The 23,614-nt window shown below is 43.1% G+C and overlaps 1 protein-coding gene across 1 annotated transcript in view; it reads left to right on the top strand.

Moving 5' to 3' along the window:
• The window catches only part of LOC136856712 (phospholipase A1 VesT1.02), a 103,004-nt gene that overhangs the window by 27,869 nt on the left and 51,521 nt on the right, over nucleotides 1-23,614 (top strand). The window contains exon 3 of the mRNA XM_068225623.1: nucleotides 4,082-4,124. Coding sequence (XP_068081724.1) covers nucleotides 4,082-4,124 — 43 coding nt within the window. The remainder of the gene's footprint in view (nucleotides 1-4,081; nucleotides 4,125-23,614) is intronic.

Here is a 23,614-nt window from a genome sequence, read left to right as displayed (position 1 = left end):
AAAGAGAATGACAAGTTTCTTTCTTAAAATAACATCATCAGGTTCTTTTAAATCACACTCAAATATTTTTGTTTAAATACTTATGAGTTTGAAAATCTGTAATTTACCTTAATGAAGTCCTGTTTCCTTTCCACTCCAGCATAGAATGTTTATACCATCCTAAACAGAAATAAACATAAATATTTATATGATTTGATAGAATCTGATGATGTTCTTTTGAGGACGAAATATGTCATTCTAATTAAGTTATTTCTTTTTCAAGTTGAATACTGTTGTCAAATGTTTTCTTGTAAATTTACTACTCAGAATTTTTTCGGGCAGGCTGAAGAACCTGGAAGTTACAAAATTCCAAGTAAGCGGATGAAATACCAGGCTTAGCTACGAGTCTCGTGGGTATTAAATTGAGAGTCGTTGAGGCTTCATTTCATTTAGTCGTCTCTCACGACTGGCATGGAATGTCGCGTTTATAATTATTACGGAGGGCGTCCCTATCTTCAAGGATAAGGCAGTGACTCAACATGTTCATGGTACCCAAGGACTGAGGACGAGTGAGGCATGTGAGTTGAGCACGGGGAGTGTGTCATTCCCCTCTATTTAAATGAGGCTACCTTTACGACCTTCAAATTGGTGGGTTCGATCCTGGATTAGTCCGGCGGTATTTAAAGGTGCCCAAATACTCCAGCCTCGTGTCGGTGCATTCACTGACCCGTAAAAGAAACCCTGGAGGACAAAATTCCAACACGTTGGAGTCTACGAAAACAGTAAAAGTAGTTACTGGGACGCTAAACCAATAACATTATTGTTACTTTCCGATCCTCAGTGATTAACTCTTTTTCTCTTTCGATTCCGACACACAGTATTAGGTTTGCTAGGCCTAGAGAGTCTATACCTTCGATGTAGGGCAAAAAATCGTATCGCACAATGCTCTTCATATCCATTATCCTCCACAAAATCTCAGGCAATCGTAATTGGATCACGAAAATTACTGAACTGCTCAAACAATGTTGCAATCCCGCCTATTATACTGAATGGTAACATTATTCCCTACAGTAAAACAGTTAAAAATCTGGACGTAATTATGAATTAAACACTTGATTGGTCTGATCACACGAAAAGAATCTGCGAAAAGATTTTTGGAGCGCTTTACCCTCTTAAACGGCAAAGGGATGTATTTCCATTTGAGCTTAAGACTGGTCACGCCTCCCAGCCACTCATGAATATGCAGTCCATCAGAACAGCATTCATTGTGGTCATTATCCTGTGCTAATGTGTAAAGTAAAATTAACCTTAAATAATGTAGGAGTGCGTACAATCTTCATGAAAACATACATTCCTACAGTACGGTACAATAAGGTTCATTGTCCTGTACGAAGTTGCATAGGAAAATGAACGAACGAACATGTTCTGATGGACTGCATATTCATATCATGCTGGGAGTCGTGACGAGTCTTAAGGAAAATAATGGGTAGGACAGCGACGATATGTTTCCACCTTCGGCGACCTTATCCTTCCCATGACCTACATCGTTTTATGAGAGATAGCGCTTTCTTTTCTCGTTCTTGATTTTTTGTGTTATTGCCATCTACGCTTTTATTCTTCTGAATATGTTTTTTCTCTATTTCTGTTTGAATCTATTTTTAACGTTTAAGCTGAATAATACACATGTATCATTCTGAAGTAAGGAAGTAAAGGAATATGTTTTCTTCACTATCATCGTGCTCACATGATTTTTGCGTATTACAGAACCCCAAAAGCAACTTAAAACTCACGGTAGTTTAAACCACTTAAGCAGACTTAAATATAAAGAATATTATAGTCGAAAGTAAATGAATTTGTTCTTGCCACTTACCTCAGATTAAACGAGATCTTATTCTCTCAGCGACACAGTAACTCTTCATCTTTCCCTTTCTAAAGGTAGTGGTTGTCCCTCAGGTCATTAGTACACAGAATGGTTTGGTGTCCCAATAGGAAGGGATCATACGTTAAGAAGTGATAGTATTGGTCATTCTAAAGCGAAAACATTTTATAAATACATACATTATTTTAAACAGTTTTCGATATATTATGTAATTGTCAATTGTCAATTTACCTTTGCAGCTCTTGTGTAATTGCCCATTTCCCTTTACAACTTATTCTCAAAAATACCCCCACCTACTTCAATGCATTTTGCACCTCACGCAGACAGGTGCTGTGTTGCTAATGGGAGCTGATGTATTTCTTCTTTAATGTGTGCACAAGCATTTAAAATGCGAGAAAGCAAGATCTCTCTTGTTTTCACTTTATTCCCTATGGACTTCGTTCTATAGCCAATCCTAGAAACAATAATCCAGCGGCGTAAAGTCGGATGATCTTGGTGGCCATGCAACATCACATCCGGGACAGACACAACGTCCAAGATACAATAGATCGAGATACTGGACCTCTAGCAGTGCGGAAGTACATTCCAAACCTTGTAGCCAAAGAGACATCCTCAAAGTTCATTAAACATACCTTAGTACAATTGCACAATACGGCCTGTATCTCGGACACTATTGAAAATAACGCATATGTTCATATAATGTTTTCGTTTTAGAATGACCAATACTATCACCCCTTAACGTACGGTACCTTTCTCCCACGTCACACTGTATACATAACTACTGCATCTTACACCTACTCCAATCTGGTTGACATATTTAAGCCTTGGCCTATCGTTACCATTCTTAGACCTTATACTCCCCTCAAACACCATCTGTCTCAAAATTAGTCCTATCAATATGTTTCTTCTTGCTGTGAAATATCACTTAACCACTCTTCTCACACCAGCTTGATTTAGAATATTTCTTCATTCGTGAATGCCTTTGCTAGAGAAATGTAGTGTTTCCAGTTCACTATGTCGTCTGGTTTATCGTCACTGCCGGAAGAAAAGCTCCTATGTGAAATATTTTAGCTTAGAACTTTAGTCGGTAAGGTTCTGTCATCTAAGGTGCAATACTGTGTGAATATTGTCAAGGGATTCTCGCTCTTCATCATCTATGTTTTGCGGGTCAGTATATCTCCAAAAATATTATCACATAGGAGGTTTTGTCCTGACATTGACGATATACTAGAATAAATTCGTTACTTTCATCGACTTGTTTTTTTTAAGAATGAAATCATACTTTTCAGTGTCCACTTAGTTAAATATAACGAAAAGATTTCAGTCTGTCAAACACACAGGAATTTCTAAAGAAATTATAACACTATCAACATACCTTTAAAAATACACAGCACAACACAAAGTACAGTATTGTTTACGTAGCGTACATATATATGAATGTTCTTGTAGAACGAAACTTGTCAATCTTTGTATAATAGTGTGTATTTTTACAGGTATGTTGATAGTTTTGTAATCTATATTGAAATTGCTGTTTGTTTGACAGACTGAAAAGATTTTGTTACATTTCAGTCTCATCCTTGGCTCTGACAATATAAAAGTGACCAAGCTATGAGCGATGCTAGTAATACCATTCGTTATGCAGTCAGTCCCTGTTATGAATGGTGTGAAAATATCGCTCATAGTTTCGGTTGGTGCATGCATTTCGGTGGGCTTGGCAGACTGTTGCGTAATAGCAACTTCTGGCCCAGTGAGGAAATCAAAGGGAAACTACCATACTCCTCTTTTCCCTAGTACGCCTCTTCAGTGATGCTTAGGCTATCTACGACAGCTGTTGGCGGAGCTGTGGAGGATCAAACCAGCCTTCGGGCTGAATACCCAACATACATACATACATTCATTCCTGATTCGATGTACGCATTCTTCTGTAGAATTGATAGAATTCTGTAACACCGAATTTCAAAATGTGCAGTATCATTTATGAGGAAGCCTAATAATGAAACATTTAAATTCTTCAGATTTAACTGATATGCAATTAATATGTGCAGTTATATTTAAGTGTAATGAAGACTGATGACCAAATTTTGTGTGTAGTTAGGCCCCTGTGAGCAGTTTTATTCTGTTGGTACACTCAGCGGGTAGCATTCCACATCCAAAACCGACACAAAGGAACTCTCTTTGGATCTTCTCAGATAAAGCTAATCATTATCTCCCTCTCTCTTTCAGCCCAAGAGAAGATCGAAGCCGTTGAGCTGATCTTTTTTCCGGGGTAAGTTCAGAAGTATATTCAAATGTAATATAATATCCCCAAACAATGTATGAAATAAAAAACTTAAATTAAGGAGACATACTGTATAGTATAAGGTAGGCCAAATATTTGCTACGGTAGCCAACACGAGAATCATAACTATCCTTGTGCCGGTACTTAGCCTATAAAGTCTCAAAAGTGTTGTGATATGGACATCAGGCTCGTGAACGAAGTGAGCATTCAAGTTGTAAGTTTCACCAGGAGGAAAAGTGCCCTCAGTTCCAATTACTGTGTTTATTGGGGGGGGGGGGTGAAAGTACCTCAAGCTAAGGTCACATTAACGAAGTTTTAACTAAGGGTTAGAGATCTCGTCATAGGACACGAGGGTATTTAGGGGTTGTAGTAAGGATGTAACGAATAGAGTGTAATCATTCAATTAATCAATGCATTCATTCATTCATTCATTCATTCATTCATTCATTCATTCAGTTAATTCATAACGTCTATTGCAATCTATGGATAAATCTGTTCAGACTCGTGGCATAAATATATATACAGTAAAACTTGCTCAAAGCGGAATTGCAAAGGACCGTCTTTTCTTAATTAGGCAAGTTTCCGTATTACACAAAACATGGAATTTTTTGCCTTAAAACAGTAAAGAGTAATATTAAGTATTGTTTAGTGCTTATCTGTATTTTTCTACGCATGACACTCGACTATCCAGATTGATGTAGGTAGCACTGTTGTATACTGACTCCTTTATTATTATTATTATTATTATTATTATTATTATTATTATTATTATTATTATTATTATTATTATTATTATTATTATTATTATTATTATTATTATTATTATTATTATTATTATTATTATTATTGTGATTTATTATTACATGTTACACAGTTGACATTATCACAACAGTATGTTATACCATTTGAAACACCTCACATGCGCTCCTTAAACTTGTTTCCATCATAAAACCCTATGGAGTGCTTCACAACACTAAGCTTTCTTTCACAGATTGAACAAAGAAACTTCCTTCCTCTTGTTTCTAATCATGTCTTTCTGAATGCAGTCATAAAAAGAAACTCGTGTCGTAATCCCGAGGTGGTGCAGCCCTTCTTAGGCACACCCCCAATGGAGGTGAGCTGCATGTACCACTTCAACCATATACCAGTCCTCCTACCATTATGAAATTTCTGACAGTACCGTGGGATTCGAACCCGGGCCCCCGAGGATGGCAGTTAATAACATTAACCTTTACGCTACGGAGGCGGACAATGAAGTCATGAACTGAGTACATTAGTTCAAGAAGAGTGAAAGAGTTAAATGTAATGGCAAATTGCTTTATGTCACAAAAGTACTCTGAGCTTCTTCGTGGGTTCGAATCTTGTTTTGATATTCATCTTCTTGCTCGTCTTCTTATTTCTCTGTCTCCTCCTCTTTCTCGGCCTTTCTCACTCCAAGAAAAGGTGTAGCTGATTCGAATATGTGGTGTGTCGTAGGTTGTTCACCACTTCGACTGAAGTTCACTGCTTGGCAGGGAACGTTTCTTGCTTGACAGAAGTTGGATATTGCCGATGCGTTTTCAAGCAATAAACACTTCACTCTCTCCTAACACGTGTGTTAGTTTATCCAAACAATGACATTGATCACACGAGCTCCAGAAATGCACATATGTTGTACGCAGGACTACGCATTGTACAGATAGATTATAAAGAATTCTTTCACGTTTCGTTTCCGCGTTGAGGGGATACCTCGTTATACAAAAGTAAGAACATTATAACGGCGTAAGTTTCTCCAGCACCGAGGATATATTCCGTAGTGAAAAAGTTCCCGCTTTATTCGAGTTTCGCTTTGAGTTGCTGTACTGTACTTGTACTAATACAAATCAATAAGGCCTGAATTACACCTACCGAGTACTGGGCCGAGTCACTCGCTTTGTTACTCGGCCGAGTAACTTAACCCTAAACAGGGTGCGCTGGTGAATTTCGTTCACCAACCTGCGTATTTCATCTGTAGTTTTTAGTTCCTAAGTGCTACAGAATTCGTGCTGCTAGTACCTTTCGGCGAAGTCTTATCGATACTCTCAGTGTAGCGGTATCTGTTCAGGAAGTTGGACGTGTCACGCTATTCGACCTTCACCTCGCACTTGCCATCATTTGGTGAACTTTCTTCACCACGCGCCCAGAAATGTAAGTAAAGTTGTACCTTAAACGTTCTTGGAGTTCCATTATTTTAAAGTGTAGACCATAGAGGAAACAAGGTAAGGTAAGGGTTATTCTGCCTGAAGGCAGGTCCGAACCTCCGCAGAGGTGTTCCTGAGCCGGAGTTTACGTGCGGTAGGGTGGCCAGTTCCCTTCAGTAGTATAATACAGGGATTCGGCGGCCACCACCACCACCGGGCTCCCAGAGGCCTCCTCCACCACCACCACAGCCAGAGGCCTCCCAGATGCCTCCTCCACCACCACCACAGCCAGAGGCCTCCCAGAGGTCTCCTCCACCACCCGCAGGAAATTTGAATTTGTAAACAAAGCCACGTGCTTTTTGACAGCTGTCATCGACAACAACGCATCGCTAACCTCAGTACTGCCATCTTGACGGGCCTAAACCTCAGTAGTACCAACTTAACCTAACTAGAGCGAGGTAAACAAAGCCACGTGTTTTTTGACAGCCACGTGCTTTTTGACAGACAACAACGCATCGCTAACCTCAGTACTGCCATCTTGACGGGCCTAAACCTCAGTAGTACCAACGTAACCTAACTAACGCGTGGTAAACAAAGCCACGTGCTTTTTTGACAGCTGTCATCCGCCATCTTTAAACCACAGAGAACTGTGCTGCCCTCTTTATCGCAGTAGATGTAAATTCGTCACCTGTCATCCGCAGTGCTGCCATCTTGGCGGGCCTAAACCTTAGTGCTACCAACTTAATCTCACTAGCGCGAGATAAACAAATCCACGTGCTTTTTTTGACAGCTGTCATCCGCCATCTTTAATCTATAGAGCACAGTGCTGCCCTCTTTAGCTACTTACCTATGAAATGTGGTGGCGGATAAATTGAAAAATGCTTTTTGACAGCAGCCATCTTTGAGCACCGTGCTGCCCTCTTTAGCTAGATACCTTTGAAATGTGGTGGCAGGCAATTCCACATGACAGCAGCCATCTTTAATCAAGAGAGCACCATGCTGCCCTCTATGTGGTGGCGGCAATTTGAAAAATTCTACATGCTCTTGTTTGGAAACAAACTCACGCGCTTTTTTTAACAGCCGTCATCCGCCATCTTTAATCAACAGAGCACAGTGCTGCCCTCTTTAGTTTGAAATGTGGTGGCGGCAAATTCCACGTGCTCTTGTTTGGAAACAAAGCCATGTGCTTTTTTGACAACTGTCATCCGCCATCTTTAATCAACAGAGCACCGTGCTGCTATCATGCGGGCAATTTCGTCAGCTGTCATCCGCCATCTTTAATCCACAGGACACCGTGCTGCCCTCTTTATGGCTTCTACCTTAAGCACGTAGTAGCGGGCAATTTGAAAAGTTCTGTTAGCTATCATCCGCCATGTTTAATCAAGAGAGCACCGTGCTGCCATCTTTAGCTAGATACCTTTGAAATGTGGTGGCGGCAAATTGAAAAATTCTGCGTGCTCTTGTTTGGAAACAAACTCAAGTGCTTTTTTGACAGCTACCATCCGCCATCTTTAATCAACAGAGCATAGTGCTGCCCTCTTTAGTTTGAAATGTGGTGGCGGCAAATTCCACGTGCTCTTGTTTATAAACAAAGCCATGTGCTTTTTTTTGACAGGTGTCATCTGTCATCTTTAATCAACGGAGCACCGTGCTGCTATCATGCGGGTAATTTCGTCAGCTGTCATACGCCATCTTTAATCTACAGAGCACCGTGCTGCACTCTATGTGGTGGCGGCAAATTCCACGTACTCTTGTTTGGAAAAAAATTCTATGTGCTCTTCAGCTGTCATCCACCATCTTTAATCAAGAGAGCACCGTGCTGCCCTCTTTGTGGTGGCGGATAATTTGAAAAATTCTTTTTTGACAATCAGCCATCTTTAATCCAGAGAGAACAGTGCTGCCCTCTTTAGCTACTTACCTTTGAGGCGGTTAATTTGAAAAAATCTTTTTGACAAGCGGCCATCTTTAATCCAGAGAGAATAGTGCTGCCCTCTTTAGCTACCTACCTTTGAGGCGGTTAATTTGAAAAAATTCTATTTAACAAGCTGCTATCTTTAATGAAAAGAGCATCGTGGTGCTATCTTGCAGGTAAATTTTACGTCACAGCTGTCATCCACCATCTTGCATTGCTAACCTTAGTGCTGCCCTCTTTAGCTACTTACCTTTGAAAAAAAATCTATTTGACAAGCTGTCACCCGCCATCTTGCATCGCAAACCTCAGTGCTGCACTCTATGTAGTGGCGGATAATTTGAAAAAATTTTTATGACAAGCAGCCATCTTTAATCAACAGAGCACCGTGCTGCCATCTTTAGCTACCGCCATCTTACATCGCTTACCTCGCTGCTGCACTCTTTAGTTGAAATGTGGTGGCGGTAAATTCGAACAAGTTTAATCACGCATCGCGAAAGCTAGAGTAAGGACGTGCTGCAGTGATGACGTCATCATGCATGTTCAGACTTGTCCGTTTTCTTAAGAGTAAGTCGGTGTAAAGGAATGTGGTAGCGGTAAATTCGAACAAGTTTAAACATGCATCGGGAAAGCTAGAGTAAGCACGTGCTGTTGTGATGACGTCATTGTGCATGTTTAGACCTGATCGTTTTTCTTAAGAGTAAGTCGGTGTAAAGCAATGCAATAAGTACAACCTTTTTTGAAAGCGATCAAATATTTATTCACAAATGTACTACAACAGTGTTCGTTTTTGCTGCTGACAAGGTTGGTGTGCTTCTTAACAACGTGTGCTTCTGAAATGCCTCCTGCAACATTCAAATTAAACAAAAACATTTAGAAATATATTATACTAAGTATGTTATGCTTTACAGAGAAGATCATATACTTCTTACCTTGCTGTTATTCCTTTTCGGAATCATCATCATCATCATGAGGTACTAGAGAAAGTTCATTCATACACTGTGTACAGTGTTCAATCCTCGGATTTGCTCCATCCCAATCATCATCACCATTTTCTCCTCGATGCTTGTAATGTCGTTCACAAGTTCTGCATAATGCTACTTCGATCGACATCTTACTGTGTAGAGGAAGGATGTCCCAAAAATTATGTACGTAAGAGGTGGTAAGTATTGAATAAGATGTTTCGGCATCGACGATCTATGTTTATAGAACATCTTAATAGCCTCACTCACTCGTGAAAGATAAATAAGATGTTGCGTATGAGCATGCAAACAGCATGCACATTTACAGTTTTGTTCCATAGCGTACGATGTCGAAGCACACACTAATGAAAATGATAAAGATCTATTCTTATTTATAGTCTCGTAACAATATTCGTTAGCGGATGGTAAGTAACATCACTCATATGAATAATAAGACAATAGGCTGCTGTGTTAGCAGGAATGTTTTCAGATGTTTCAAATTCTAAACGAATATCAACTGGAGATTCTTTTATAGATTCGTCATTATAAGAGCAGTCTATAACTACAATCGGTGCTTTATTTTTAAATTATTGAGGTGTAAATAGCGGACGATCTTCTTTCTGATAATACGATGATTGAAATTTACAAAACATATCATAGAGCATCCCAAACTTATTTTTCTCAAAGTTAATGTCTATGTTTTCGTAGGGATACGTAATTCCGTTGAGATATAGTCTAACGTGTCTTAATTTACAGTGATCAGACAGTGAGCTATCTTTTTCGTGATTGAATTTACGATTAGTTTGAAATCCAAAAATAATGTACAAGGGCTTCTCAGTAAAACGTGATGTTTTAACAGCCCAGCTATGCTTGTTTGTAGGTGGTAACACAGGATATTCATGCAGCTCCCAACTTCTAAAACGTATAGGTAATGGTGTATCATTTTCTACAATCTTGAGCAATCGAAGTTTTTCACGATCAGATACGGTTACATGTGGAATCCGCCACAGTATACGATGCAGTGTTATTTTCGATTCTACTGGTGTTTCTACTGCTTTAAGAGCACTTCGATCACGGATTAGAATAAGCTCTTGTTTTGCGTTGATTATAATACGTGTAAAGTCTTCTGCGAATCCAAAAATATGTTTCAGTGATAACATACCCGTAAAAGTTCCATCCTCATTAATCATCCAGTTAGTAGCTTTTGGACACCGTCCAGCCATCCGCAAAAGATTACTTTCTTCATCACAGAAAGAAGGGTAGAGTTTAATTGCACTTGTAATACCAACATTCTTCGTTCGATCTATTTCAACATTATTTACTTCATATCGCGCTTCAGAAAAGAGAAAAGCTAGAGCATGGTTGTTCAGTTGTGAAGTGCTTGGTCCACTTCCATCAGACTTTTCTAGTCGTCCTTCAATATAGAGGTAGCTTTCGTGTGGTAAGGTGTAAACATCTTGTTGATAAATAATAAAATATATTTCATCATTGTTATTTAATCCAAACGTGAAAGGTTGATAGGAATGAAGCTCACTTCATACTACACCTTCACGACTTTCTACTGTATTCGTAATGTCCAGCATTTCTTCCATTCTGTTCTAGTAGTGTATATCCTAAATCTTGGAGTATCTGCTTATGGGTATCTGTTAACACGATGAGTCTCTGCACACATGTAGTATGTCTTCGGAATGTACACCGTGTTTTATAGATGGTTTTCATACTGGTTTAAGATGTAGTTTGTAAGCTACGTACGCGTGCTGATCTAAATGAATAAGCTGATTATGATTATTTACAAGTCTAAGAGTAATGTTGCTAATGTGTTTTACAGACACAGGGTGATAAAGAACTACTGCTGGTTTCTCACAAATAGTATATCCACGTTCCTCTGTAACAATAAAGTCGTGCAGGACGTGCGAAGGTTGTAGATTACTATTCAAGTCTGTAATAATATTACAAGTAATGTTCACATTATAATCATCGAAGAGTTTTATAGGTTGATCAGACTCGTAACGTACATTCGGTAGGAGCTCCCTCGATGAATATCCAAGCAGTGGTCCAATCGAATCAGGTTGTGATTTGAATTCAATCTTAAATGATGATTCAATAACACATTTATGTGTAATGTTGCTTATAGTGATTGAGAACTTGTAATTATGATTACTAAAACTATCTTCCCCAAACTGATCAATTAACGTACTTTCAATATAGTCGTGAGTATCGTCTACTGTATAACTACCTGAGGGTAGTGTTAGCACATACTCATCGTAATAGAACTTGTTTACACCATCACGCACATTATAGATTTTATTGTAGCTTTCAAACGATACTAGTCGTCCTCTGAAGCTAAAGATGGCAGCACGGTGCTCTCTTGATTAAACATGGCGGATGATAGCTAACAGAACATTTCAAATTGCCCGCTACTACGTGCTTAAGGTAGAAGCCATAAAGAGGGCAGCACGGTGTTCTGTGGAATAAAGATGGCGGATGACAGCTGACGAAATTGCCCGCATGATAGCAGCACGGTGCTCTGTTGATTAAAGATGGCGGATGACAGCTGTCAAAAAAGCACATGGCTTTGTTTCCAAACAAGAGCACGTGGAATTTGCCGCCACCACATTTCAAACTAAAGAGGGCAGCACTGTGCTCTGTTGATTAAAGATGGCGGATGACGGCTGTCAAAAAAGCGCGGGAGTTTGTTTCCAAACAAGAGCATGTAGAATTTTTCAAATTGCCGCCACCACATAGATGGCAGCATGGTGCTCTCTTGATTAAAGATGGCTGCTGTCATGTGGAATTGCCTGCCACCACATTTCAAAGGTATCTAGCTAAAGTGGGCAGCACGGTGCTCAAAGATGGCTGCTGTCAAAAAGCATTTTTCAAATTATCCGCCACCACATTTCAAAGGTAAGTAGCTAAAGAGGGTAGCACTGTGCTCTATAGATTAAAGATGGTGGATGACAGCTGTCAAAAAAGCACGTGGATTTGTTTATCTCGCGCTAGTGAGGTTAAGTTGGTAGCACTAAGGTTTAGGCCCGCCAAGATGGCAGCACTGCGGATGACAGGTGACGAATTTACATCTACTGCGATAAAGAGGGCAGCACAGTTCTCTGTGGTTTAAAGATGGCGGATGACAGCTGTCAAAAAAGCACGTGGCTTTGTTTACCACGCGCTACTTAGGTTAAGTTGGTACTACTGAGGTTTAGGCCCGTCAAGATGGCAGTACTGAGGTTAGCGATGCGTTGTTGTCTGTCAAAAAGCACGTGGCTGTCAAAAAACACGTGGCTTTGTTTACCTCGCTCTAGTTAGGTTAAGTTGGTACTACTGAGGTTTAGGCCCGTCAAGATGGCAGTACTGAGGTTAGCGATGCGTTGTTGTCGATGACAGCTGTCAAAAAGCACGTGGCTTTGTTTACAAATTCAAATTTCCCGCGGGTGGTGGAGGAGACCTCTGGGAGGCCTCTGGCTGTGGTGGTGGTGGAGGAGGCATCTGGGAGGCCTCTGGCTGTGGTGGTGGTGGAGGTGGCTTCTGGGTGCCCGGTGGTGGTGGTGGCCGCCGAATCCCTGTATTATACTACTCCTTTCCGCTCCTCCATTCCCTTACCCCCCACCAACAGCGCGTGGCAACCCATCCAACTCCTGACCACGCCCAATATTGCTTAACTTCGGAGATCTCACGGGATCTGGTGTTTCAACACGGTTACGGCCGTTGGCATAGAGGAAACAAAGTAACTACCTATTTTTATTTAGGACGGAGTTTACGAAGGATGAAGACATACATACGCTGTTTTAGGAATTATCTGATGATGAGCAAGGATCTGAAGGAGCTGAAGTTTGTGATTTTTCTGATGGTGAAGATGAAGTGGTAAATTATTCAGACATTTATCATGACAGTGAGAGTGAACAAGAAGGTGATGTAGGCGTAGTTGATATCTACGAACACGACGAACTAGAATGGGATTTTTTCTTTGGGAAATACGAAACAATGTGGTGCACCACTAACTTATCAAAGGCTACCTCTATGATTGAAGAATCTTTCTTTTCAACTCATGAATAAGTGGTTGGTTGAACGAGCTAAGATAGGAACACTGGCTCCAGATATCCGAGCAGTATTATCCTCATACCATCAGGAAGAAACATCAGAAGAAATAAAAGTGCCATCGAAGAGAGGCCTATGCATTCACTCTGAGTGGAAACAAAATCAAGTCACCACAATGAAGTGCAATCAGTGTCATAACATTTTGTGTAAAACACAGTCTAAAAGATGCATTAGATGTGTAAGGTGTGAGAATAATTATCGACACCTTACTTCTAAAATCTCGTATCTCGCAATGCTCTGTCTAACCATTATTTTCCTTATGACTGGTCACGCCTCCTAGCCACATATTGATATGCAGCCCATCAGAACAAATTTCGTTGTGTTCATTTTCCTATGCTAACGTACAAAGGAAATTGAACCTTAAATGTATTATACTGTAGTAATCCCTACTATACAGTATGGTAAGGTCCATATTCCTTTATACATAAGCATAGGAAATTGAACACAATGAAAATTGTTCTGATGGACTGCATATCCATATGTGGCCAGGAGGCGTGGCCAGCCTTAAGGAAAATAATGCGTAGGAAGAGCATCGGGACATACGAGGTTTTAGATGTAAGCCGTCGTTATTATGATTAATGAAGATCGTTAGAAGTGTTTCATTTTAAGTTCTCATGATTTAAGTATTCATCTGTTTGAATTTTATTTTCAGTCTTCAACGCATGAACATTTTTACCCTTTTTTATTATATGTATGTACTGTCACTTGTAATTTGTGTTGTAATTATTAAGTCTAAGGATTATAAAGCACATAAGGAGTAACAATATCAGTCGTGTAAGAGTTAGTACTTGTTAACCAGTTGCTAAGACTAAGAAAAATGAATGATGAACGAAATTCACCACGCACCCGGCAATGTAACATTTATGGGCGCGCCCGCTTTAGGGTTAATGAGGAGTAGATGTGATTACACGAGGAAGAGACAGTGGACGGGTCAGTGCATTGAAACGTTTGAAGGGTGCGGGAACATGGTTTGCGAAGTAGGAAAATGAAGAAAATAAAGAGAGTTTTTCAACACTAATGCAACATGATCATCCCTGTTATAATAGAGGAAATCGAAGATGAAACGAGCAACAACAGTTTTTAATTTTATTTTTTACGTCTGGTACCCCAAAGTCAGGTAAATTCATAGCTTCTACCAACTTGTGATAAGCGGTATCACGCATGTGTTTGTCTTTGTGCAGAGCAGATTTGAAGTCCCATACACATTCGTGTGTTTTGTACTCTTGAATGAATTTTAACGTTGCTTCACTAATCCATTTAGCCATTGTCATTGAAGAAATCAAATCACAGCGCGCCAGACAACACAAGAACACTCCTTCACAATTGACTTCACTAATTACACTGACCAAGTGAAGAGCGAGTGAAGCGCCGAGGTGAGTGGGCAGGTGGCCGAGCAGTTGGGCCGGCTTAAAGTTAGTACTAGAGCTGGGAGCGGAGCGAGGAATGCCGATCGATGAGTAATCCGGTTGAAGCGGCAGAGCGCATCACCGATCCCCCTCCGCTTACAACTGCAAGTACTCGCGGAGGGCCAGAGCACAGTGTAGCGCACGACACATACTTAACAAGGGGAGGCCACGACGGTCGGATCACGGAGTATCTTCAAACTTTGTACACTTTTAGTAGTTCATTAGGACAACATAATATGCAAGTAGTAAGGCGTACTACTTATGCGTATTCGACAAAATCGCAAGAGAATTTTCGCGTCGAATATGTACCAGTGCGTTGCGGACACGAGCATAGGATGGCGAGGGTCGTGTGATTATCGTTATCGCTGGATCACTGGATCGAGGCCCGCTCATCGTTTTTTTATATATTTTTCAACACTGGTCATATTCTTTCATATATATTGAAGGTCAAAGCGTCCAGGTGCAAAGCACTTTCGGGTATCTTACCCGATTTCACTGCCAGGTATGAGGGATTCCGCAAATCACGATAGGCATGCATTTTCAGGAAAACTTTATGCATTTGATGGTTTACTTGTTGATTATTAATAATATTTTTTTTCTGGTAGTCAGCCTCTGTGGTGGAGTGGTTATTGTGATTAGCTGCCACCCACGGAGGCCCGGGTTCGATTCCCGGCTCTGCCACGAAATTTGAAAAGTGGTACGAGGGCTGGCACGGGATCCACTCAGCCTCGGGAGGTCAACTGATTAGAGAGGCGTTCTATTCCCTCCTCGGCCGTCCCGGAAGTGGTTTTCCGTGGTGTCCCGCTTCTCCTCCAGGCAAATGTCGGAATGGTATTTAACTTAAGGCCACAGCCACTTCCTTCCCTCTTCCTTGTCTATCCCTTTGAATCTTCCCATCCCTCCACAAGGCCCCTGTTTAGCATAACAGGTGACGCAGTTTGGGCGATTTACTGGTCATACTCCCCAGTTGTATCCCAGACCCAAAGTCTCGCACTCCAGGACACTGGCCTTGAGGCGGTAGAGGTGTTATCCTCGCTGAGTGCGAGGGAAAAGCCAACCCTGGGGTAAACAAATTAAAAAAGAAAAGGAAGATTAAAAACTAACAAAGATCTAAGAGCATGCAAATACACATTTTTCATTATATTACCTTTGAATTGTAATATATATGAAAGAATATGACCAGTGTTGAAAAATAAAACGACAAGCGGGACCCGATCCAGCGAACAAGCGATTACGGAGCTTGAATGCTAACCACTCGACAAAGGCCGTTACGTGCTCACGATCGCAACGCACTGGTACATAATCGCATGAGAACTTTTCTAGCGATTTTCTGAAGAACTTGCACATTATATTGTCCTAATGGACTACTAAATGTGTACACAGTTTGAAGATACTCCGAGATCCGAACGTCGTGGTCTCCTCTTGTGTAAGGATATTGTACCTGTATTCAGTCTGTGCTTAGTACATTTGCTTCTGTATTTCTTCCGCTTGTTGTGTTTTCTAGATAAGGCAAAGTATATTAGATAATAATTGTGGTATTAATTTTATATTTAATCCCATTTTAGATGGTATTCATGTTTTAGAATATTTAAAGAAATTTAATAACTTTTTTCAGAAATTTGTAACACAAATGCCACGAAAACCGTCTGATGCATGGCAGTTCTTTGAAATCACTGGTGATAAAAATCATCAAAATGCAAATTTTGCGACTGCATTTACGCGACGGGCGGTGGTGTATCAAATTTGTGGGATCATATCAAGAGGCATCACAAGGATGAATTGAGCAGGTCGGCTTTGGCGTATGGCTTTCAGTGCCGGGAGTGTCCGAGAACAAGTTCGGCTAGACAGACGAAGGGCTTTTTTAATTTGACTCCCGTAGGCGACCTGCACATCATGATGAGGACGAAATGATGATGAAGACGACACATAACATACACCCAGCCCCCGTGCCAGGGAAATTAACCAATTATGGTTAAAATTCCCGACCCTGCCGGGAATCAAACCCCTGTGACCAAAGGCCAGCACGCTAACCATTTAGCCATGGAGACGGACAGTTCCTCTGATATCTCATGCGCGACATGGATAGAAACGTTCATGTGCGTCACTAGTATCTCTAGTGTTGTCAGGTCTACAAATACAAAATCCGTAGATTGAACGTAAAAAATTTGGGGACTTTAATGAAAATTTAGGTAGGTTCTCGAGCACCAGAATGTTATAATATAACTAAATTAAAGAATGCAATAGTCATGGGAAGTTATTGTGAGAAAAATATATTATTCCACTCTCCCGTCCCCTCTGACTTACTTACTTAACTCGTTTTCATTCCCCACCCTGAAGGGGTGACGTCCTCGCTCTGGCCAAGAGTTGCGGGCGGGTTGGGGAGGTTTGATGGATGAGAGAGGTGGGTGGGAGGATGTGAAAAATAGAGATGATAGGGGGTTGGGCCTCTTTACTGAGCTTTATTGAATGTGCGTTTCCAAAAGTTACAGAGAAGAATTTATAAGCATGAACAATATTTTCATTATTAGATAATTTTAAAGAGTATAAGGGGTGCTTTTAAATATTTTATTATTATTTTTCTTTTTTCCCTTTTTTCATCCTACGCCTGATGCTATACAAAATATTGTGCTATAAATACATCTAAGAATAAGGACGTTAGCAATACAAGAATTCGGTGGTTCTAATAGCATGCCGTTCTGAAGTGATCCTGGGTCTTGTGCATTACAATGCGTCATTAAGATGTGATGCTATTGTCCATTTCTTGAGGCTGAGTGGAGGTTGAGGGAATTTATACGAGAGTTTCTAAGGGTGTGACGTTGAAATGAGTATTTAAGCCTGAATGGGTAGTGAGAAAATGATGATTGAGGGTCTGATTAGCTGCAGCCTGAAGGTGTGTGAGAACAAGATGTCTATTGTATGGATGAATATTTAGCAAGGAGATTGTAATAAATCTGACAAGATCTTCAATTGTGGGGTGGGGAAAAAGTGAATGGGTGGGCGTGGTTGGTGGGTCAATAGTTCGAATCGGAGCTATGAATTCTGGGTGATTTGAGGGAGGTGTCGGACGTCCTCGACAGCGGCGAGAATAGACTGGATGGCTGCCCCCGCAAGTGTTACAGCGGGCGGGGTGTAGGGTGTTGGGGCACTTGGTGGTGACATGATGCTGAGTGCAATGACCAGAGATTGGACGATTTGCTTTGCACTGGGCCGTTGTGTGATTGTTATAGAGGAGGCATCTTTCACATCTGATTGACTGTGGAGGTGGAGCACGAGAAGGTTTGACTTTGTGATGGTGGCGATGTATCGATACACCACTGGCAAGCAGTCAGTCCACATCGGCTGGTGTTGGCAGAAGAATCCGCACCAGGAATGTTGGACCCTCAGCATTCCGGATACGAAACGCCTTCCGAGCAGGCACTCCCTCCCCACGGAGCTCGGCGAGAATCATCCCTTCTGAAAGTGAAGGATCCACACCACGGATGACACAACTTAGTAGATTATAACGTGATGGTGGAGGTGGTGGTGTAGTGGGTGGGGGTGAGAGGGGTTGAAGAGGGATAGTTGATCCGAACGGAATCGATCCTCTCGTGGTGGCGAGTTAGTGTGCTGCTATTTCCCCGTTGATTTGAATGACGATTCCTGATATCAGCGATGTCCTCTCGGCGCATATTGTAGCAAAGAAGCGTGCAGATGGCTTGAGGTGTCCGAAATTCTGGAGAAGGTTTAAGGAGGAGAAATGCATGCGTACCGGAAGGGGTTTGCTGGAGAAATCGGAGATGGTTGAAGGGTCGTCTAGTGCCAGACGTGGAGGAATATTCGAGTCGAGAGGAGGTGGGTGTAGTGGTGGTAGTAGATGGGGATATATGCTGTATGGTGGTGTCCATTGGAAGAGATATAGCGACGGCTGCAGGTGCCGAGTCCACTGCCAGGTAATGCGGAGCACGCGCTCGCTCGGGGGCCGGTTGATGTGTCATCCTCTGGTACTGAGTTCGCGGGTTTTCCGGATGCGTAGCTGGATTTGCTGGCAGAAAGCGTGTGTCGTAATTTGGAGTTGCATAGCTGGACAGGAGAGTCGTGTGGAAGGCTACGGCGGCTGTGTCTACGGCGAATTGTCGGAAGCTGGAGGTGGAAGTTGTGGTGCAGGTGGCAGCTGTGGCAGTGGGAGGAGAATATGGCTTGTAGGGGTGCATGGTTGTGATTTGCTTCAGACCACGGAGAGGCGTAAATAAGCAAGACTTTGTAGAAACGGATCAGGGCTAAGCTGCTGACGATTCTCCTATGGTGCAGTGCTACCGATGGGCACGTCCTGAGGTGAGACCTCACTGGTTTGCGTTCGTCCACCTGGCTAGTTCACAATTTTTAAGAAGCAATAAACCTCCGTGGCTGCCTTCGGTGTTGCAAACAGTCGGACGGCGAAGGATGCCTCTCTGATCACTCTATTCCTCTACTTATCTTCCTCTCCACTCTTCGTGTAGAGGTAGTTATTCATCAGGAGTAGAAATTGCGTGCCAATTTTGAAGTCGTAGCACGATGGAGATTTTGTATTGTTTATGTGGTCGAATAATGCTGGCAAGCGTGAGATTTGAGTTCAGTAAGAGGGGAGAGATTACGTAATTCGAGCCTGAAATGAATGCGGGGAAGTACTAACGAGTGATGTTATTGTAAAACGTCACGCAGTGAGACGAGCAAGAATTTTTTCGGGCTTTCTGGTGTGTTGAAAAATAGCGGAAGATATGAAATTTCGGGAGACCTGGCAACACTGATAACCTCACTACCGATACTTGTAATTCTAGGCTTCGCCTGAATAAAAACAATTTTCTGAAGGTTATCTTCCGTGCGTGTCTTCATTAAAATTTGCTTTCTACACGTTATCTACACCTTGACTATTTTGGGGACTATCTGGCCCATTTACTGATAAACGACTCAAAGGCCATATAAAATTATATTACAGTTTTTGATAGCTTCAAATTAAGTGATAAGCTTAACTTGTTACGATACGGGCAGTTCTCGTGGGAGACGTGCCTGTTCAGTACATAAAGGTAGTTGGAAATAAGAGTAATGTCCGGTTGGAGGAAGTAACTAATGTTAGTGAAGTACTGACATTTACCTATAATAACAAAGAAATGTGCGAAGAGATACCAAAGTTGAAAAAAAAAGAAGCTGGAATTTATAAGATTTCTGGGCAATGTGTTATTATGTATTAACTAAAATGCGCACAATGTGCAAAATACAAACACTATAATACATTATTCTAGTCCTAGTTTTGTTATAGATATTTGTCTTTTGCTGCAGATATTTGCATATCTTTCACAGTGTTCATTGTATAATTCTCGCGCACAATTTTCGTCTGGATGATGATGATTTTGGCAGAACTTGTGATGAAAACCAGGTGTTGCATATCGCGTTATTACGTGTAGAAGCTCGTAATTGGCTTGTTTCCAATCATCCGTTATTATGGCGTCAGTTGAATAAAAGTCGTTCCAGATGTAGCTAAGTTTTTCTGCTAGATTTGGAATGTCTTCTCGTAGGCCTTAGTGTTTGGCAATGTGTTAGGATATAGTATTGTAACGAGTTGGCGGGGTAGTAGGATCAATTAACACTAGACTGGTAGCTTCAATAATAAGATTTATTAGCTAGGCACTAAACTACACAAGACTACACACAACTTTTGCTCATAACACACACTTACGCAGTTCGCGCGCTCTCTCTCCCTTCGTTTCTCACTTGTTCTCACACTACACAGTTTTACACACACGCACAAGGTCCCACGTCACACGGCTACACGTTCTATCCTTCGCCGACAGTCCGCACTGTAGCACACTAGTCCGATAATCATGGCAGTTCACATACTTCACTACACTGGCAGTCGCTCACGACTAAACCACACCAATTTCTAACTCAGTCAAACTCTCACTAACTCCAGGCAGGTCGTTCCTCTCTTATATACCTGCGCTGGCTCTTCTAGAATCGTCCGGATGCTGATGGATCCGGGAACATCGCGAGGTGGAACACTCCAGATTAATCGTGAAGTCATTTCCATACTCCTCTGCTACGGGACTACGAGCGGAAGCGAGTGGGGCTGGCCTAGCACATAAGCGCTGCTAGTGATTGGCGCAGTTGGACCGTAAGTGGTGGGTGTATACGGTGCCGGGCCGGGCCCACTGCCAGTTGACATGGCGGACGCTATGACCATTACACTGCCCCCTCCTCAAGGCTGGTCGTCCCGAGCTGCTCCACGATGCGGTGCCAAGCGAACCAGATGAACAACCATCATCTTCCCTCGGGGAGGCCGCCGGATCCGGTAGACGACGTCGTTCATCCTGATGACGATTGTATATGGGTCTTCCCATTGTGGCTGCAGTTTCGGTGACTTCCCCTTCGTCCGCACCGGACGGTACAACCACACTCAGTCACCTTCCTGGAAACCCGCAGAGTTCGCGAGCATGTCGTAGCGGGCTTTCTTCCGGTCGCCGGCTACCCTTAGATGATGTCGGGCATAATCGTGGATGTCGTTGAGCCGATCCACCAACTCTCATGCATAGTCTGTCGCTGGTTGCTGCTGGTCTGGTGCAGACCCGAACATTAGATCGCATGGCAGGCTCAGCTCCCTTCCGAAGACAATGTTGGCAGGTGTCATGCCCGTCCTCTCATGGGTGGACGCTCGACAGGCCACAAGAAGAAGGGGACCCTCTCGTCCCAGTCCGTCTGGTGCGCCGAAACCACCTTACTGTGGTGCTCTTCGACGATTTTCACAAAACGCTCCACCATACCATCTGACTGAGGGTGCAGAGGCGTCGTGCGTGTCTTCCGCACTGCTAAGCATTGCAGAACCTCTTGCATCAACCTGGACTCAAAGTTTCTGCCTTGGACGCTATGAAGTTCCCTCGGGACACCGAATCGACACAAGAAGTTCTTGACCAAGACGTCGGCCACTGTCGATGCCCCTTGGTTCTGGATGGCGTAGACCTCCGGCCATTTTGTGAAGTAGTCCATAGCCAGGAGTAGGTAGCGGTTCCCGGCGTCAGATTCGGGGAATGGTCTAGCGACATCAATGGCGATCCTCTCGAATGGTGCTCCAACGTTGTACTGCATCGTTTGGCCCATACTCCTGGTACGTGGAGCCCGGCTCGCCGTGCAGGTGTCACACAGCTGGCACATCCTCTCAACATCGTTCCTCAAGTGCACCCTGTAGTAACGCAGTCGGACAAGATCTAGTGTCTTATTCACTCCCAGGTGGCCGGCAGTGGCGCCCGCATGCAACTCGGCCTCTTTTCGCATGCTGCTGGGGATTATCAGCTGTGCAATGTGCTTCTTTCCGTCTGTTGATTCACACGTGCGGGTAAGTACCCCTTCACTAAACATGAGAGAAGACCACTGGGCCCAGTACGCCTTATAGGTTGGACTGCGTTCGGCGATGTCTTTCCATTCCGGTCTCTGCCCCGACTCTATTTCTCGTAAGATCAGCCCGATGTCGTCGTCCTTCAGCTGCTCCCTTCTGAGTGCGTCTCGATCCCATCCTTCAGCGGCGGTGGCCCTCACGTCACGGACGTCCACGATGCCTGCCTGTCTCTCCACTTTCTGGCAGTGTGTACAGTTCGCAGGGCACGGTATACTCGATAGAGCGTCGGTGTTGCAGTGCTTCTTTCCTTGTCGGTGCTCGGTGGTGAATTCGTACTCCTGAAGGCGTTGCACCTAGCGAGCTGTCTGACCTTCCAGGTTTCTGAAGGTCAATGCGGAGTGGTCGGTGCGCAGGCGGAAAGGCTGCCCATACATATACTTGTGGAAGTGCTCCAAGGTCTTCACAATGGCCAGCAATTCTCGACGCGTCACGCAGTAATTTCTCTCAGCTTTTGACGACGTATTGCTGAAATAGGCGATCACCTTCTCCTGGCCGTCTTGCGCTTGTGACAGTACCCCCACCAATTCCCACATCGCTAGCGTCGGTATCGACGATGAACTTCTCCCCAGGCTTGGGATGTCCGAGGATGGGTGCAGTACACAGCGACTCCTTCAGCTTCTGGAAGGCAGCCTCCGCCTCGCTTGACCATTGGAAAGACATCCTTTCCTCGGTGAGCCGTGTAAGAAGCTTTGAGATGTCTGCGTAGCCAGCTATAAATCTACGGTAATACGTGCAAAGGCCGAGAAAACTCCATGGTTCTCGCTTGTCCTTCGGCACTGGCCAGTCCCTGACAGCTTCTAACTTCTCCGGATCCGTGGCTACTCCCTCCGATGACACGATGTAGCCCAGGTAGCGGGCCTCCTTCTGGAACAGCTGGCATATTCCAGGATTTAAATTTAGGTGAGCCCCACGTAGTCTCTCGAACACTTTCCGCGGGTCCTCCATGTGCTCTTTGAACGTTCGTCCCACAATAATTACGTCATCCAGGTATACGAGGCAAGCATCGTGAGTTAGCGCTCTCAGCACGGCCTCTATCAGTCGCTCGAAAGTCGCCGGCGCGTTGCAGAGGCCGAATGGCATCACGGTGAACTGGTATAGCCCTTGGTCGGTTGAGAACGCCTTCTTCTCCTTGTCTTCCGGATGGAGCGCTACTTGCCAGTATCCAGACTTCAAGTCCAGAGTCGAAAACCACTGGGCTCCAGATAACGTGTCCAGGGTGTCATATATCCCAGGTAACGCGAAACAGTCCTTCGTGACGTCGTTCAACTTCCGGTGATCGACGCAAAAACGGAGTTGACCGTTCTTTTTCTTAACCAGGATGACTGGCGATGACCACGGGCTGTTCGACTCCTCGATGTCTGCCCGCTGCTTCATGTCGTCTGGCATCTGGTCGATTTCCACCTTCCTCACCAGGGGTACTCTACGAGGTGGCTGTCCAATTGGAGCGGCGTCGCCAGTGTTAATGCGATGGTTACACTCTGTCCGTCTTTCCGTAGTCACGTCCGGTAGCAGTGAAAATGCCCTGAAAGTCATGGATTAGTTCCTTAA

Source organism: Anabrus simplex, chromosome 1, assembly GCF_040414725.1.
Source record: "Anabrus simplex isolate iqAnaSimp1 chromosome 1, ASM4041472v1, whole genome shotgun sequence".
Classification (NCBI taxonomy): domain Eukaryota; kingdom Metazoa; phylum Arthropoda; class Insecta; order Orthoptera; family Tettigoniidae; genus Anabrus; species Anabrus simplex.
The sequence above is the reverse complement of the archived record's forward strand: the minus strand, read 5'-3'. Positions and strand labels throughout refer to the sequence as shown.